The 18,163-nt window shown below is 31.0% G+C and overlaps 1 protein-coding gene across 2 annotated transcripts; it reads left to right on the top strand.

Annotated features, from left to right (window-relative positions):
* Positions 1-6,756: 6,756 nt before the first annotated feature.
* LOC117684260 (inhibin beta C chain) lies at positions 6,757-16,187 on the top strand. 2 transcript variants are annotated; one of them, XM_034455594.2, is made up of 3 exons: positions 6,757-7,109; positions 10,476-10,616; positions 10,759-16,187. In XM_034455594.2, the coding sequence occupies exons 1-3, from the start codon at positions 6,854-6,856 to the stop codon at positions 11,295-11,297; spliced, it is 936 nt and encodes a 311-aa protein (XP_034311485.2). In that variant the 5' UTR covers positions 6,757-6,853; the 3' UTR covers positions 11,298-16,187. The 2 variants fall into 2 exon arrangements, with proteins under 2 accessions (XP_034311485.2, XP_034311484.2); XM_034455593.2 differs by having other exon boundaries at positions 6,775-7,109; positions 10,756-16,187.
* Positions 16,188-18,163: the final 1,976 nt, after the last annotated feature.

Here is an 18,163-nt window from a genome sequence, read left to right as displayed (position 1 = left end):
AAGAAATTCAAAGTGCATAATTTTTGCCGCAGTGCTCCCCGAGCTTGTCGGTGTATTTAATAATAATTTTTTTTATTTAAAAGGAGAAAATGTATATAACTGCGCTCATATAAAAATCAATATACAATCAATTAAATAGATATTCAATTCCAGAATTAGTGATTTTTACATATTTTTCAAAGTGCGTTAAGTGTCTCGATTCATAACGCACTTTGAAGAAATTCAAAGTGCAGAATTTTTGCCGCAGTGCTCCCCGAGCTTGTTGGTGTATTTAATCAAAAAAATTTTTTATGTAAAAGGAGAAAATGTATCTAACTGCGCTCATATATAACTTATAGAGATGCAATAACCCAGTTTGCCCTCTTTTTAATAAACAGATGATTGTCATGTGTACTCTTTGTGAACTCGCATAACGTTTCTTCCATGCTTGTCACATGATAAACTTTGAAGTAAACGTGTTCGACGGGACAATATTTACTATTGCACTTCCTTTATTTGTAAGTGTTAATTTGAAAAGGTATTATTTATGATCTCTCTACTGGTAACGTTATGGTAATAAAGCTTTTCCTCTCCATTTATTTTTTTTCAATCAGAACGAAATTCACTGCTATTTAGGTATAATAAAAATAACGAAATTCACTGTTATTTAGGTATAATAAAAATAACGAAATTCACTGCTATTTAGGTATAATAAAAATAACGAAATTCACTGTTATTTAGGTATAATAAAAATAACGAAATTCACTGTTATTTAGGTATAATAAAAATAACCGATAGTGTTTACACAAAAACGATCGAAGTGCAAGACACCCTGATCAATGCCGAAAGCTCATACATGTATAACACTAATCAGGACATATACATTCTGTTTGCTCTCTATTGAAATTTTTTATAACATGTAAAAATGCAATATATAGATTATAGAATACCGGTACAATGTATGTATCATTATATATTAAAATATTCCTTGATAGACGGTAACCTTTTGTTTTTTTATTTCATATTTTTTAAAAATGGTCAATGGCTGTTTAAAAAGAAATGATATAAGTTGGGTTGTTTTTTTTTTAACTTTTACCTAATTACATTGATGTGCACTTAATACGGTATCAGGATATAGTTGTTACCAAGAGTTGTCTCAATCCCCAACATGCTTTTGCCTTGAATTTACATCTTTTCATGATGGCCAACAAGGGAACGAGGCGGGAGGTTTACAGTGCAATTTTGCACTGGCTGTGCATTGGTTTGAGATAAACTCACAGGACATGCGCAATGTTCTATCTATCTAAATGCGAACACTCGTGTTGGCAATGCATTACAGTAATGTTGACAGATGTAGCACACCCAGTTATGTTCACGTCAATGTAGCATCCATCATCCTATCCATCATCCTATCCTAAATTGTTTAAGTTGTTTGGTTTACGTCGGTTGTTTCTGTTTTGCACCTTGTCTTTGTGTGGGTATGATGTACTTGATAGCGACTTGAATGGTGGACACCGAATCGAATGATGTTTTCTTACGCTCCTCCCTTAAGTTTTGGCACTATGTAATTGTGGTTTAAAAATTCAAGTTTATAGGTTCATTACAATTAATCAGGGTGAAAACTTAACTTTGCGGTGATGCCAGAGTTTATCTTTGAGGTGGTGTCAGAGTATCGGGCACCTGAAATATTCCTAAGAATTTTGTATCAACCCAAGTGTGATCGATTTTGGAAAATATATATCTTATATTTGCCAAGTATTCAGCTTGCCTTTTTAAAAATTATAGTGTTGTTTTGTTATGTAAATTTGCAGTGGTTGCAATGAAAAGGAATTATTGGTTAAAACATGTCGATTTTATAAATTTTAGTTATTGTGTTCATTGAGATTACAATAGTCTATTGTTTTTTAATTCTCATGTAGAATTTGGATAATTCGTTTCAAGATTAATTGTACACCGTTTCCTGGTCAATAAATGAGAACTTTGAAAAGTAAAATGAGTTAATGACTAATGGTTTAGATTTTTATGGGATATTGTCACAATTAGAGCTAAAAATTTGTATTTCGAAATGTTTTGTTTCTTTTTTTTTCATATTTAGAACGTGTTAAGACGGCATTTTTATTAACTACCATATAAGTTGTAATTGTCGAGAAACAAGCAAGATACAATTCTATGTTCGGTAAAAGCTTTCTTTATTTTGTTTTGTTTACACGCAGATTGGATAATATAAAATATCAAAGTAAACACTATACAGAAGCTGTTAAATAATGTTCATGATTTATCTTGCATATAAAAAAACTACTTTAGTTTACATAACCTATTTAAACAACAATGGAAGGTTAAGAGAATCGTGAGCATCGAACCTTGCTTGACAACTGACATTCAAATTTTGACAGATACATGTACTTTGAAATGCGTTAGTTAAGCATGGTTAACATTAAAATGAAATTACGAAATTAGAAAATGATCTTGACACATTTTGAACCTCTTATCTTCATAGTACAGAAAAGTATGTTTATTTTAAAAAACACATTAGTTGTAACTTGAAATTATTTTATAGATATGTATGAACTCAAAGTACATGCAGCGATGTCTCAAGGAAAATCTAAATCTATGATATGGAGTTGGATGGTGAATACTTCTTGAATAAACACGCGTATACAGTTGCAGTGCATTACGTACTACCCTCATTACTTTTTAATCCTCGTTTAAAGATGCAATTTTTTTTTCATAAATCTTGTGATAATTAACTTTAATTAAAAAAACAAACACCACAATGAATGACGGAAGCAAACTTGATAGTCAGTTGGATGTATGTTTTAGCATATATATTTATTGATCTATTTTTTACAAACACATACCATTTGAGTGAGAATTTATCAGACTTTTTATCGACTTTAGACTGTTTTGGCATGTACTAAGATTACATAAATGTAGGTAACCTACTCCAAATCAGATATAGGTGTATCAAGCTCAGAAACGCTTTGAATTTGTGCAGATGCATAGCAATGAACGACAAAGAGAGGATACGTAATGACATGTAAGGAAAAAAATAATTACATCCCTATATTGCTGTTAAGATAAGTTCAAACATTCCAAGCATTTAATTAATTTGTCAAGAGATTAAGAAGATATCTAATTCAGAGAGTAGGTTCGGTAACGTTAACATTTTATCCGCATGAAATCGTCTTGACTTTTTTAAGGTTTTCCGATCCTCAGCCTTAAAGTATTTTTTTTCTTCCAAATCTGTTATCCATCATATTTAACTTTATAAATGAAATGAAATAAAAAGAGATTTTTTGATGTTATCCATGAATTTTGAAAAGTTATTGCAATCTTGGCCACGATGAACCACCTTCGTATTTTTCATATATTTTTTAATTTTCAAAATAAGTAGCTGTGCAGTTCGACACCCGTTTTAAGTAATTAAAAAGGCATTGTCCTGTTCTTATATGCATAGTTTGCATGAAAAAAAACACCAAAAAGTAGAATCTCGTATTTATTGTTTTATATCTGTTGGCAACAGTTTTGGCAAGTTTCGGACAGAAACAAGCCAGTTCAAGAAATGTTTACATTCTTATCCTCAAATGTATAAGATGGCCACATACCCACCTTAATCTGCAATACACAAACACAAGCATGTTAAGCAAGAAATAAGTTGTAATCTCAGTTGTACCCAGCCAAGGGCATTTGAATAATTTTTGGGAGTTGATTTTAATCAACTCTCCTCTGCAGTTACTCTGGCAAACCGAAAGTGAAACAGTGTTTGGACCTAAGCACAAATCATCACCGCTGACAAGACTTAGTTCTCGAAAATAATCGATAAATTCGATGTAATTAATTCTGAAGCATTGTTTTTCAAGGAAACCTATTTATAAATTCCGTGAAAATAGTCAGATTTTAAATGGTAGGAACACTTTAGATATTTTTGTAGTGGTATATATTCCTACGCTAGAGATTACTATAGTCTCGTTCAACGGGACGATCGAAGGTTTCCGTAAATTTTCGACAAGCAGAGAATCTCTCATGCTTGTCTGAGATTAACAGAGAAAGCCGAGCGTCTGGTTGAACGAAACTAGAGTCCAGTATTGCTTGGATCCATACAATTTTTCAGAAATATTTCGATTATTGATACATACATGTACACTGATGGAATTAATAGTATCTTTAAATATTACACAAAATGATTAATATGGGTTTTATCGAAATTCTTTTCGGAAAAGTCCGAGTATTCATATTATAAAAAATGTGCGTGATTCAAACACATACATGTATAAGCAGAGACATGAATATTTATGTCTCTGGTATAAGAAACAAGAAATTGTGAAACAAAACAAATACAAAATTCTTGTAATTTAATTTTGATCTACTGTTTAACCTTCTTCATTTAATTTATTTTTGAAAACTCATAATATTTAACCCACCCCTGACCCACTTTAAATGTTCCAGAAATGATTTGAGTATGACCATAAATCACATTTTTTCATCATTATGCACCAGTCAAAATTAAAATTTCAAATATATGTAGAATTGAAATAAACTAATTAACCCCCATTCATAGCTGCAAGATGTATTATCTAACATTCCCAAAAAAAATTCTGTTTTTTTTTTCATTTTTTTATATTTCATATGATATGTAATATATATAATTTATCTTTTAATTTTTTAATTCCGGGATGGTTGGCATTAGGTCACTTTTTGAGTTACAAAATTAATGAGATGCAGATAAACGAAAACTAGAGCTTTTTGTTTTTGTTTTATTTACATAAGTGTTATAATGATGAACGTTCCGTTCAAATAACTTTTTTCAGTTTTTATAGCTAATTATGTACATAACAAACAGTTAATTTTGTTTGGCTTGAGCCGTTTAGTGTATAATATAGTTATACAGTTGTACTTTACCTACCCCTGACAGTTTGTTAATGTCATTTTTTTTTTCAAATAAAACATGACTCAACTTTGCGTACATAACAAATGATTTTATACTCCATATCTCGCTTGCTACTTCATTTCTTATGTTTTGAAAACTGTTGGTCATGCATTACAAATGCTCAAATTAACTGTTCTAGAGGTATTTATTTTTAAAAATCATGTATAAATTGTGTTCTACGTTCTAAACGGACAATAACAATTCTATTTCATCTAACAGATTTGGACAGATCGTCATAATGGATTGTAATAGCTCATTTAGATTACAATTTTAAGTAAAAAAAACCTAATTAAATATATTTTGCAAATAATATAAGAAACCATTTTGGAATAGATGAAATGTAACAACTTTGGGTGAACAACCTTTTCTGCAACATAAATGGTAGGAGATTGTTCCCTTAGTAAATCCAAAACTTCTTGAGGACTAATCTTAATTAAAGTACTGAAGTACTGACGAGAGTTGATTGTATCGATTGATATTTATTCTAAAATCAACGATATATTACTCTGCATGGCAAGTAGTTTGTTATCTGTATTTGAATTACGTACATTCATATAATATGAATTCTCGGACTTTTCCGACAAAAATTTCGAGAAAACCTCGTATGAATCATCTAGGGTAATATTTAAAGATTGAATTAATTCCATCAAACTATGACCTAGTAATCAATATATCCAAAAAATTGAATGGATCCAAGCAATATTGAATTCTAGTCTCGTTCAACCAGACGCTCGGCTGTCTCCGTTAATCCCCGACAAGCAAGAGATGCTAGATACTCTCTGCTTGTCGGAAATTTGCGGAGACAGCCGATGGTTGAACGAGACTTTTTTTAACTCTGGCGTAGAAAAACATGCGACTACAAAAAATATCTAAATTGTTCCTACAACATGTATTTAAAATCGGACTATTTTCAAGGTATTTATAAATAAGTTTCCTTGAAAACAATGTTTCAGCATACATTACATCGAATTTATCGATCATTTTCAAGAACCAAGTCTTGTCATCGGTGATGATTTGTGCTTGGGTCCAAACATTGTTTTAGTTCCGGTTTGCCAGAGAAAACTGCATAAGACAGTTGATTAAAATCATATCCCAAAAATTATAGACTTGTAGGAGAATTTGCTTACCTAAAAAAATGATGCATTTTAAGTGCATATATGCAGATTAAAATTTAGAAAATCCCAAATGGAAAAAATCCATTTTTGCAGTTCAAAATATCCAATTTAGGGTATAATGACATGTACTTTAATTCGTGACATTGAAATTCTAAATAATTAACGACTTATTTCAAATCCGTTAGATTTCTATACAACTTAAAAAACCGGTTATTCAGATCAGAGTATTATCAAAATTAAATTAGATGTAGTTCATGTGTTATATCACTGTTTTTGCTTAGCAAAACTCTGTTAGTGGCATACGTAGCTTTCGCCAATTAAGCATTCTACGTAAAATTGACTTTAATCACCTTCAAATGGATACAGAGGACAGTCAATAGTACTGCCAGTGTCAAACAAATTGTAGTGGCATCAGTACTAAAGGAATACTCGCACTGGTTACCGATGTGACAATGAACATTGTCTTTTACAATGCAAATGGCAGCTTTACATTCAATGCTGCCAAGACACGTTGATCGTGATGCCAGATGTTGCCTTCATTAAAAGTTAAGCCATCAAAACCACTTGCATGAATGTGAAAGATAGTTAAAACACCGTGAGAAATTGCATCTGTACACCACTAAAGCATTAATCTAGATTCAGGGATTGGGTGCACACGGAGGGAAAAATGCTTAGGATAAAAGGCTCTTTATTTAACTGAATGAAAAATGTATTTTGAGAGAAGATTTCTATGTCAATTGTGTTTTTATAATTTTACAAATACCATTCAGCGATACCTACATGAGGGACCGGTATATAAAGCTCTGACACGCGCCCTGTCACCTTGATAATCATGACCAAAGGTAACTATTGGTTGTGCTTCTTGGTAATAACTGCAGTTGTTGGATGGGAAGGCGGTGATGACTCTCTCCGCCTGGCCAAAGAGGCCCTTCACAGGCTGGGCATTGACCCTAACCGTCCAGTTCAAAGGGAAACTCAGATAAATTCGTTCGTGCAGCACGTGTTTAACCAGATTCAGGAGAAACAAAAAGATTTACGGATATCTCCCGATAGAGACCCCAGGGTGCAGTTTTATGACTCCCTGTCAGGTTTGTGTTCATATTAGACTAAATACAGATTTTTGTTAAAGCAGAAAAACCCTATTGTTGCAATACTATTAAATGATCAACAGTTGTTGTGGTTGCTTACGTAGAGCCATATCAGATTCCAGGAAAAACTTATTTTTCTTCTTCAAGTCCAGTTTTTTGTCTTTAAATATTAATTGGAGATTACATTCTAAGATATGAAATGAATTATATTTCGAAAACATTAAAGGCCGGGGCATGGTCACGATTTTGGTCAAATTTTATTTTCTGTTTTTATTATCTGAAATGGTTTAGGAATGTATTTCTAATGATCAAATGAAATTTGAGATTTAGTCGTAGAGTTATAAGCAAGATACAGAGCTTACAATTTTTTGTAATGTAAACAAAGCTCGTGCTCTGTTTTTGTTTACATAAACTTTAGGTTCAATATGCAAGTAAAATATTTTGTTTAAGCTGATTTATCTATTTTCTTATTCATTTTAAGAAAATAAATAAGTAAACAGTTCCTGACGTTTAACACATTCATTTACAGTCTATAACTGGAATTTATACCTCAACATTCAAAATGTAAACAAAAGCTTTGTTTAAATAGTAAAGAATTGTGAGCTCTGTAACTCGCTTATATCTAAACGAATGACACTCAAATTTTGGTTGTTTATTAAAAATGTCTTACTAAAGCATTGTAAACATTAAAATCGGAAAAACAATTTTTTACCAAAATCGTGACCATTCCCCTTTTAAAGGAAACAAATAAAAAAAAATATGGCACATTTATCATATAAGTAAATTATATCGACAATTAGGCACTAGCGTTATTGCAAAACTGGTTTATTTGGAATTGATTGGTTTTTTTTTATCTATCACAGGTTATATCGTCTTCATTTTGATTTTAATACAACATTTTTTTTATTCAATGTAAAGTTGAGAGATTTGTACCAACTATTCAAAACTGCTAATATATTATAATCTATAATTAATGATATAAACTAAAAATTAATATAAAATATTTACAAGAGATTCAGATATGATATAGTCTACGCTAAAATCGCTGTTTCTTTTTTTTATGTGTGAGATTTGTAGCAAAAATGTTATTTGCCGAAAATATTCATTCCATTTAAAATTAAAGCTAAGATGCAATAAAATTTATTGCTTTTCGTATTTTAGCCAAAAATATGTGATTTATTGTGAGTATATTATACCTTTATAATATAACTTTGGGTGATAAAGGTTCATAGAAAACCAAGTTTCTTGTAAGAAAACGTGTTTTTTTGTAATTTAGAAATCAATTAACTGCATCTGATCGAAAAAATATTATTATATTTTTATTTTATTAAAATGAAAAAAAAACAACCAACTAAAAATTATGAAGCTGTAGCCTTTTCCGTACGATTTCTGCTCCTCGGTAAGTTTGAGAACGTGCACCCAGGGAATTTTATAAATTTGTTCGAAAATGTACAGAGTAGCTTCGGGGTCGGTGGCAGAACTCGATAGTCATAATTTAAGTGCATGGAGTTCGCCCTCAACATAATACAATATATATTTTTTTATATTTTAATTTTTGAACAGGCTGCTTCATTGTTAGATAAAATGCATTTAATTGTGAATTTTTTTATACATCGTCCTATTTTTCTTCGTATAAAAATGACCCCGACATTAACTTTAAAAATACAAGATCAAAACGGAAATTCTGAATTTCAAATTTGGATAGTTTTTGTAGGTTTTTTAATTCGACTGTCTCGCTGACAATAGATTATTGGGTTTTATGAATTTACGGAATCTAATTTAACTTAATTCAAAAATCAATTCTATAAATCACAAAAACATGAATGTGATGAATAAAGACATCGTACTTAGGAAAGAAACGTTTAAATATGCACTTGAAACCATTTCTTATTTATGTAAATTGATAACTTTAAATAAGTAATTTTAAACAAAAAGTTTACTAGCTTCTCAATTTTTAAAAGTTATCAATCATGATATTTCTATTAAATGAATATTTTATCAAGGAGGAATAGGGTTATCATAATCGATAATTGTAATCAGCTGTCGATTACAAGTTGCGGAGTAATCATGTGTAATCAGTTATCATTCATTTTTCTGATTACAAGAGTGTCTTTTGGATATATTAATGTCTTTTATTTTTTTCGAACAAATAGATATTTACACAACTCAAAAAGATGGATACAAAAAAATCCCAAATATCAATAGCGCACAGACAAAAACTTCGTTAGAATGTTAGTGGTGATAAAGTGTAATCAAAAGGCTTGTAAAAAATGATAACTTTACATCAGAACAGAAACTTCTGTCAAAAAGTCATTGTTTCTTTCCTAACATTAAACAATTAAACAAGGAAAAAACGAATAAACAAATACTAGTAATGTTTTCTATAATAGTCACAAGTAATCATGATTACAAGAAGGAAAGGTAATCAAATGTAATTGATTAATTCTAAAATTGGATGTTATTCGCTTGTAATCGATTACTTTTAAAATCCAAAGTAATTGTTATCTAGATTAATACAGGTGTTATAACAAGACACGAATCATTGTAGAAAGATTCTCAGTAAGGCGTTTCGGGTTTTAAATTTTTCGTCTTCTAGTGAAGAAATATAAAACATTTACTTCTTTAAAATATTGTAATATGTACTGATTGTTATAAAATGGTCATCGATTAATCCAGAAGCGCTTGTGCTTGTACACTGTATTTTGGGATTGGATATTTCGTTTTGTTTGAATTAAATCTCGATTCAAACGGCTCTGTTGGTGTTTGAACGTGTAACATGGTAAAGATTTATTGTTAAAAACAACGGTGTCTGTCTATGATGATCGCCCTTATCCAATAAAATGAAATATTGTATTTATTTTACTTCAACTATTTCTATATTTTAATGACATTAAAGCTTTGGTATCGCTGTATATTTTAATTAATTAATTTAATTAATAAAGCCCGAAGGACTTTATGATAGATTTGATCATGCCCCGACAGAAATTATCACCTCATTATATTCAAAGAATGATTCCTTATTACTAATATTTATATAATCTTGGGTCATCGTACGATTAAATATTTAAATACAAACAAGCAAACCCCGCTGGCGCCTCAATTTGGCGTCATTTGAAGTTATGGGTTACATGTATATATTACAAAATCGATACGTAGTGTTATTACAGGCAAAGGCACTGGAAAATGTTAATATCAGTATATAACAGGAGACGTTTTAAGTTTTTAAACCTTGTGTCTAATCCTGTTGTAATCACCACGACATTAAAATATGTCAAAACCGCTTTTCTGCTGTTCAGTCCCATTTATCATTTCTTTCTCATTTGGGTTTTTTTTCATGCGCATCTTATTTGAGTTTTCCGTTCTTAGAAAATTCAAACGGAAGAGTGGATTTCGACCTTGAGCAGGGCTCTATTGTCGGCAATGTCACCAAGGTGGAGGTCGCATTCACCGGTCATCTCCATAGAAACTTTACCATTGAAATCACTTCTCCAAGTCAGCTGGACACAGGTAAGGTCTAGATCAAAACAAAAAGATCAAGATCAACTACTGTAGTCAGTCTTTTTGTCATACTAAATAAAATCATAATAACGATAAAGTCATACTCAAAATTCTCCATTCTTTTTAATTCGGACACATTGTTTTAAAGTAGTCAACACTGCACGGACTCCACACGGCAAGGTGGCAGACATTACGACCCTCGTTGCAGACAAGCTTTCTGGTTCTACTCTTTCTCTCTCCATCTCCGTCAAGGGTGCAGGGAACTGGATCAGACATCTACGTCCCGTTCTAGCGATATTTCTGGATCTTGATGCTTCTGTTTTGAATCGACGTCGAAAGCGTTTTATTGTTCAGACAGGAAATGGTTCGGTTTCCGCGGATTTGGCTGAAAGTGGAAATTTCTGCCGTCTAATACCATGGACGGTTAGTCTTCGGGATCTGGAGTGGTATCCAACATTAATTGACTCCCCAGAATCTTATCAGGCAAATCTTTGTTCCGGTGAGTGTCCCCGATCAATAGTAGAGAGTTATTTCAATGTCACAAACCACGGAATCGTCAAGGCGATGTCGGAGAAGAAACTTTGTTGTACCCCTATTGAGTACAACGATCAGTCTCTGCTATTTAGAAATACAATCCTGAGGATTCAGACGGTCAAGGGCATGTCTGTGGCAAGGTGTGGGTGTCGCTGACCACCGTCAAATCCCATTAGCCATGCCCATCTGTGAGAAAGAGGCTCACAGGAAGTGAAGTCGTATGGCGTTTGTTGGCGAAACCCATAAAAGCATGGAGTAACTGTTTAGCAAGCAAGTGACATAAATATGAGCAAATACTTAGCATCATTCAAATGTTCCAGAAGTGTATACTTGTGTAGTGAATAGTAAAGATTATTTACCTTGGAAACCATAAGTAAAAGATATGAACATAAATCTTTGTGTATTAATGTTTGTAATAACAGCGGAAGTGACACAAAAGTCGATGTTAAAGACAAAAGGAACTGACTTGATGGTCGTGGCCATATCTAGGTTATATTTACCTCCTTAATAAGAAGAGCTCTGTATTGAGATATAAACATGCTAACACATTTGGATTTATTTTAATTTTGCTAAATGTTAGTTTATGACCAAAACTATCATATTCAAAGTCTAGGTCAGATCTGAGGGTTGATTCGTTAATCACCCACCTTCCTTAATAGATCTAGGTACTTATTAGAGTAGGTATGCATAAATTCAGGCTGCTTTCTGTGAAAAAAGGCATGTTAATTTAATTGTACTTAGATATTAATGTTAACTGATTCATTTCATTTCATTTTATTCAGGTAAATATATAACAGAATGCCATGATTACACATATAAAATAAATCAAATAAAAAACCCCCAAACATTATCACAGCACTATGCAAGATCATAAGATTTGGTTAATATTGTTATTATATAGATTACATGACACACAAATGATAATTATTACCTAAGGATAGCCCATAAAAGCCTTGTTAAAAAGCTTCCAATGGGGTCTTTAAATGCTGAATCCTTAAAAGAATGATTCCTTAATATTACTTATACTTTTATGATATTTAGCAACTGTACGATTAGAGATAAGAATATTAACAAGACTCTTGTTGCTATAGCAACTGAAAAAGGTCTTCCGTTCCTCCTGTATCAATTTGTAAAAAAGATCCATTTCTTTTGTAAACAGGGAATAGATATAATATATATACTGTTTAGGGATTCTTAAGAAATAAACAAAACAAAAAGACAACGGGGCTATGTTAAGGCTGTCCGAAGCTAGATATATATCGAAAAATCATACTATTTTAATTATCGAAAATACTTTAAACACTATATTTGATGTATTTTTGTGACGTCATATATTTTTCTTAAGCACGTGACGGGTGTATTCTAACACGGTAAATAATCTATAAAAATCGCATCGGCGCATGTGAATATAAATAAAGACATTAAATCAAAAATATTTTTATGAAAAATCCTTCGATAAGTAATGTATTTTGTAGTTCTTGCTGGGGGTTCATATAAATATTTCGTTTATTTGAAATATTGTCAAAACATTTCGCATCGCCATCGAAATTAGGCACATTTTTACCATTTAGGCTCAATTTACACAAAATCGGGTCAATCAGTAGGTTTCCCCCAGCAAGATTCACATTGGTACTTATTTTCTCTCCCGATTTCACGTCAAATATACTAAGATTGTTTTTATCTTTCACTTGCGCTAAGCCCTTTTTTATATGCATATGCATATCACCATTCATTAGATTACACGTAGCAGGGGGAGTCTCAAAACCATTAGTTTATGAATAGTTTTTTACCTATTACGAAGCTTTAAAACTGTTGATTTTTTTATACTCCATATCCGTGACATTGAATTTAGTATCACTAGTATTTACAACAGTGTCGATGTAAAGCGGTTTTATTATGCACAATGAATATCACTTATTACGTTACGATACATTCCCTAAGAACGATCGAAAGGAATGCAGATCGTGACGTCAAAGTTAACTATGACGTCATATCTTATGAAGTACAAGCAAGTGACTTTCTACATATCGCTGTGAAATTAATCGGGCAGCCTTAACATAGCCGCGAAAATGTCAATTTTTGAGTACTTTCTGTGACGACCGGAAGTTAAGCCGGATCATACAGAATATAGTTAACAAATCTTCATACATTGCCTTCTCTTTCCCCAAAGTTTGGATGTTCAAGTGTTTTTTAGTTATAATATCTCGTTGAGAAATGGTTTTTTGTCTTGGAACCCGAAACGAACAAACGGAAGTGATTCAAGAAATTAAAAGTACATATTTTAGTACATTCATCTACGATACGTTACTGTTCATCACATTGAATAAAATGTTTAAAAAATCTAACGTTAATAAAGGCTACCTGGGATATTTAAGATGTCTCACCGGAAGTAGAACTTTTTTTTAACCATCTGTAGATGACTTTTGTATTCTTATACCTAAAATGTTACTTCCATACTAAATATTTCTGACAATTAAAAAATAAAGAAAACCTTGAAAATAGTGGACAATTTTGACAAATTTTAACAATTTTTTTCACAAAAACATTTAGAGGTCACTAGCAGAAAAAGTAGGTCATTGACCTAGTTATTTGAAAGTGAAAAATAGCACCACGATACTGTAAATTCCTAATTAAACGCGAGGAATTAATATCCGCGTTAAATCGCGAGAAGCCCGTCTCGCGAATTTTCAAATCTCGCTTTTAATTTTCAGACATATGTAAACTACATGAAACTATGATAAAATTTCGGCATTCGCGATTTTATGTTCTCGCGATTTGATGGAAAACCGTTGAATCGCGGAATTAAGTACTGCGTAAAATAAGGAATCTACAGTAGTCGGGCTTCAATGAACAATGAGTATTTTTTCGTTCCTATTAGTGTATTTATTTTTCACCCCTGAGTAAACGTAATCCTTTTAGAAATTCAAAGTGCTCCCCGAGCTTGTCAGTGTATTTAATCAAAATCTTTTTTTTATGTAAAAGGAGAAAATGTATCTAACTGCGCTCATATATATAACTTATAGAGATGCAATAATCCAGTTTGCCCTCTTTTTGATAAACAGATGATTGTCATGTGTACTCTTTGTGAACTCGCATAACGTTTCTTCCATGCTTGTCACGTGATAAACTTTGAAGTAAACGTGTTCGACGTGACAATATTTACCATTGCACTTCCTTTATTTGTAAGTGTTAATTTCAAAAGGATATAAAAAAAGGCAGCTAAATAGTGCAGGTGAAAATTATAAAAAAAATAGTAGATTATTCTGCACCTTTATTGAACTTATAGTAATAATATAACACTGTATTTTTCAAAAAACATATTTTCCAAACAGTAGCTAATGTAGTTTGATCAAAATGTTTTTTTGAAAATGAACAATAGCTGTTTTTTTGTCATTGGTGTTACCTGTAAACAATACACTGTACATAAAAAATAAGCAGCTTTTGAAATGATATTTGAGGGACAAATAAATGTTTAATAATGTGACTTAGCAATAATAAAAATTCACAGCATTTATTTTTAAAAGTAAGTTACTTTTTTCAGCTTTTTACATGAATATGAGACAATCTTGTAAGACATACTTGCTTTTATATGTTTTAACATAAAAATGGCAAAAATAATCAAAATTTCATAACATTCAATCCATCCAGAATTTCAATACATTAATTATCATGATTTACAAACCCCCAAAATACATAAAATTTAGGGCGAAAGAACATTTATAAGACTGGCTACTCCAATGACTCGATAGTAATACCAATGACAATTTCAGTAACGCCAATGACTTTTAAACTAAAATTTAAGTCTAAAACATCTCAAAGAATTGGAAAAAAACCCTTAATCTTTCTTACATTAACCTTGCTTAATTACAAAGATGAAAAAAATAATAAGTTTAACTCTTTTAATGAGTTTGCAAAAGTGAAAATTGACAAAGTAACACCAATGACATTTGGTTACCCCAATGACAAAAATGCATTGGTTACCCCAATGACAAAATGCAAGCATACATAAATTTTAATTAACATTTTTCTTTCATATATTAAAGCTAAACAAATGCTTGAAAAACCCTATTCAATTTGATATCACCCCCTACTAACTCAAATCATTACTCAGCATACATTTCAACGATTTTTGCTAAGTTTTCACTTTCAACAACATACTTATATCCATGCAACTCTAATTGGATCTTTCAACAAACATTATTATATTATTGTTATTTATTATTAGTGATTATTTAAACTGACTTGGAAACTATCCTTTTACAATTTATACTAGCTTCATAAAATAATCAATATATTATAAAATCAAACGTGTTTGTTTTAAATTGATGCTAATGTAATTGGTACATATTACATGCACATGTCATTGGCGTTACTATGCATTTTTAAATTTTGTTTATGAGATAAACAGCAAAAATGGATAAACTTTGAATATTTTAATTGGCATGAATATTATCCTTTTCTATTTACCAGTTTGATAAAATAAAAGTTTTATTATCTTACAAAGCAAAAATTCATTATTATTATAATTATTTATTATTATTATTATTATACTTTTGTCATTGGTATTACATGCACATGTCATTGGCGTTACTATTGTACCTAAAATTTTCTTTTTTGAGGTAAATAGCAAAAACATGATAAACTTTGAATATCTCAATTGACATGGATGTTATCCTTTTCTATTTACCAGCTTAATAGAATAAACATTATGCTATTTTACAAACAAATGTTCATTTTATAATACTGTAACGGGATAGCTATGAATCTTGAACTATCCCGATTTAAAAAAACGGAAAATTTGTATACTCGAATTTATAACGACCTGTGAAAGAAACGGACTTCAGCGGATAGAATGAGAAAGATTTATTAAACTTGAGATGATGTTTTATTCAAGTAGAAATTACAAACGTTCTTAATTTAACTATCAACAATTAAAAAATAAATAACAAATAAATATTAGATCAACAACAGCTGCAGACTTCCCCAAAAATATACCAAAGATCAATTCAAGAATATTAAATATTACGATAAATTCACCTACGTCTTTACAAGAAGAAGAAAAATGCTGAAGTCCCCGTCAACGGACGCTGACGGGTTTATATACTACCGTTAATCAACGGATAAACGGACCGTTGGTTTCCAACTGAATCCGTGCAAACCCAACGGAGAAAATTCCGTTGAGAAGCAACGGAAAATAGATCTTTTAATTAAAAAGTACTTTAAATGTATAAAACATACTAAAATAATATAAGTTTAATTCATTTGAAATTATATTTCTAAAATAATTACCTTGAAACTCATCTTTCTTGTATTTCGATAAAATTCACAGAGTAGGGATATATTTAGGCGGATCAAAGAAAATAAACCGGAAATTAACCATAATGCAATGCGCCGCCATTAAAAATAGAAACAACAACAGTATGTCTGCAGCATGCGTGTTTACACAGATACAGGTAAAATAGCAGTTCAAATTTTACATACGAATACCAAACACGTGGATTATAAGTAAAATATTACATAGTAGAATGCATGCGTAAAATATCCGATGAAAAACAATGGAATGCTCACTCAATCATACCGTATGTACAAAACGTGTCTACTTTCACTTTACAATTAATAGATAGACGAACGTAGTTAGACTTATTACATACAAAAAAAAATGTCATAACTTTACAATACCTTTGTCATTGGTGTTATATGCACATGTCACTGGCGTTACTATTGTACCTAAATTTATTTTTAATTAGAAAAATTGTGTTTAGAATTGAAATTAAATAATATTTATATTAAAATTTAAATTGATTAAAGTTGTAAATTAGAAATGAAGATCAAAATATAAAAGAATGTATAATTAAATGTATACTTTCTATCAGTGGTGTAACTTAACTCGTCACTGGTGTTACTTTGTAACAGTTACACCAATGACAGTAACACCAATGACAAAAAGTACATAGATGGGCTGCTCTACTTAAATACCCTATGAGAATGGAAAAGGTCATCTGCACAGTGTGTTTAGTAAATATCTTGAAAATGTTTAGTATGATAATCAAACTTCTATCTACAATTGTTTTGACAAAATTACTACAACACCAATGACAAAGCATTATTGTATTTCTTACCTTATTGCCATCAGAAGCTCATTTTAATAACACAAACCACAAAACATATAAATGGCGTCTGCAGTCTTTTACAGGAAGTGATGTCTTACATCTCAGGACTAGTTATGATGTCATTTATCAAGAATGACAACTCTTTTTCAACAAAGCAAATTCGGTTACACCAATGACAAAGAATTTATGTACAGACATATTTAATATTGTATTGGTTTTAATGGGGGGTGGGGTGCATCTTTTTTACTTTTAAAAACATTCCTTATAATGTGTGTTACATAATCATATATTTTTGGGGGTAATATTTTAAATAATTTTATAAATATTTATCAATTAAACAGAAAGTGTATTTCTATTGACAGAGTAAAACTGGCAGATTTAGGTGATTAAATACTAATATTGATTAAGATACATTTGTTTTTTTACTTTTTTCTTAAAGCAATAGAAAATATAAAGTCCATTATTTGTTATATGATAGTTAAATGATGGTTAGATAATAAAAAAAAATTAAACATAGCAGTGACATAAATAGCTGCCTTTTTTTTATATTGACCCATTTATGATCTCTCTATTGGTAACTTACCCTATCCTCAGTGTTTAATACCCTCCCGCATTCAGATCATGTTTAAGTTTTGGGCATAAAACCTTTGCAAGGATTAAAATCTGAATGTAGGATGATATTATGCATTGCATCTTTTTCATTTTTCCTTTAAAATAGATCATTTCATAGTATATGTACACTACATGCAAATAGATGCATACCATATGCCAATTTTATATCAACATACTTCACCCCCTTTTGACTTCTACAGAGGGTGGGTGGGTGGGTAAACAGTTTTACAAAGATAATCATTATAAAATTCCTCGCTCCATCCTCTGTATACATATCAACAACCCAGGCATGGCTGTCTA

This window comes from Magallana gigas, chromosome 7 (genome assembly GCF_963853765.1).
Source record: "Magallana gigas chromosome 7, xbMagGiga1.1, whole genome shotgun sequence".
Taxonomy (NCBI): Eukaryota; Metazoa; Mollusca; class Bivalvia; order Ostreida; family Ostreidae; genus Magallana; species Magallana gigas.
Note: the sequence above shows the minus strand (reverse complement) of the source record. Positions and strands in the feature narration are given on the sequence as shown.

Excerpts from the sequence above, each read along its gene's own strand:
- LOC117684260 (XM_034455593.2), top strand. The coding sequence starts at position 6,854 with ATGACCAAAGGTAACTATTGGTTGTGCTTCTTGGTAATAACTGCAGTT. Across the intron at positions 7,110-10,475 it reads GTTTTATGACTCCCTGTCAG|AAAATTCAAACGGAAGAGTG; the intron begins GTTTGTGTTCAT and ends TTCCGTTCTTAG. Across the intron at positions 10,617-10,755 it reads TCCAAGTCAGCTGGACACAG|TAGTCAACACTGCACGGACT; the intron begins GTAAGGTCTAGA and ends ATTGTTTTAAAG.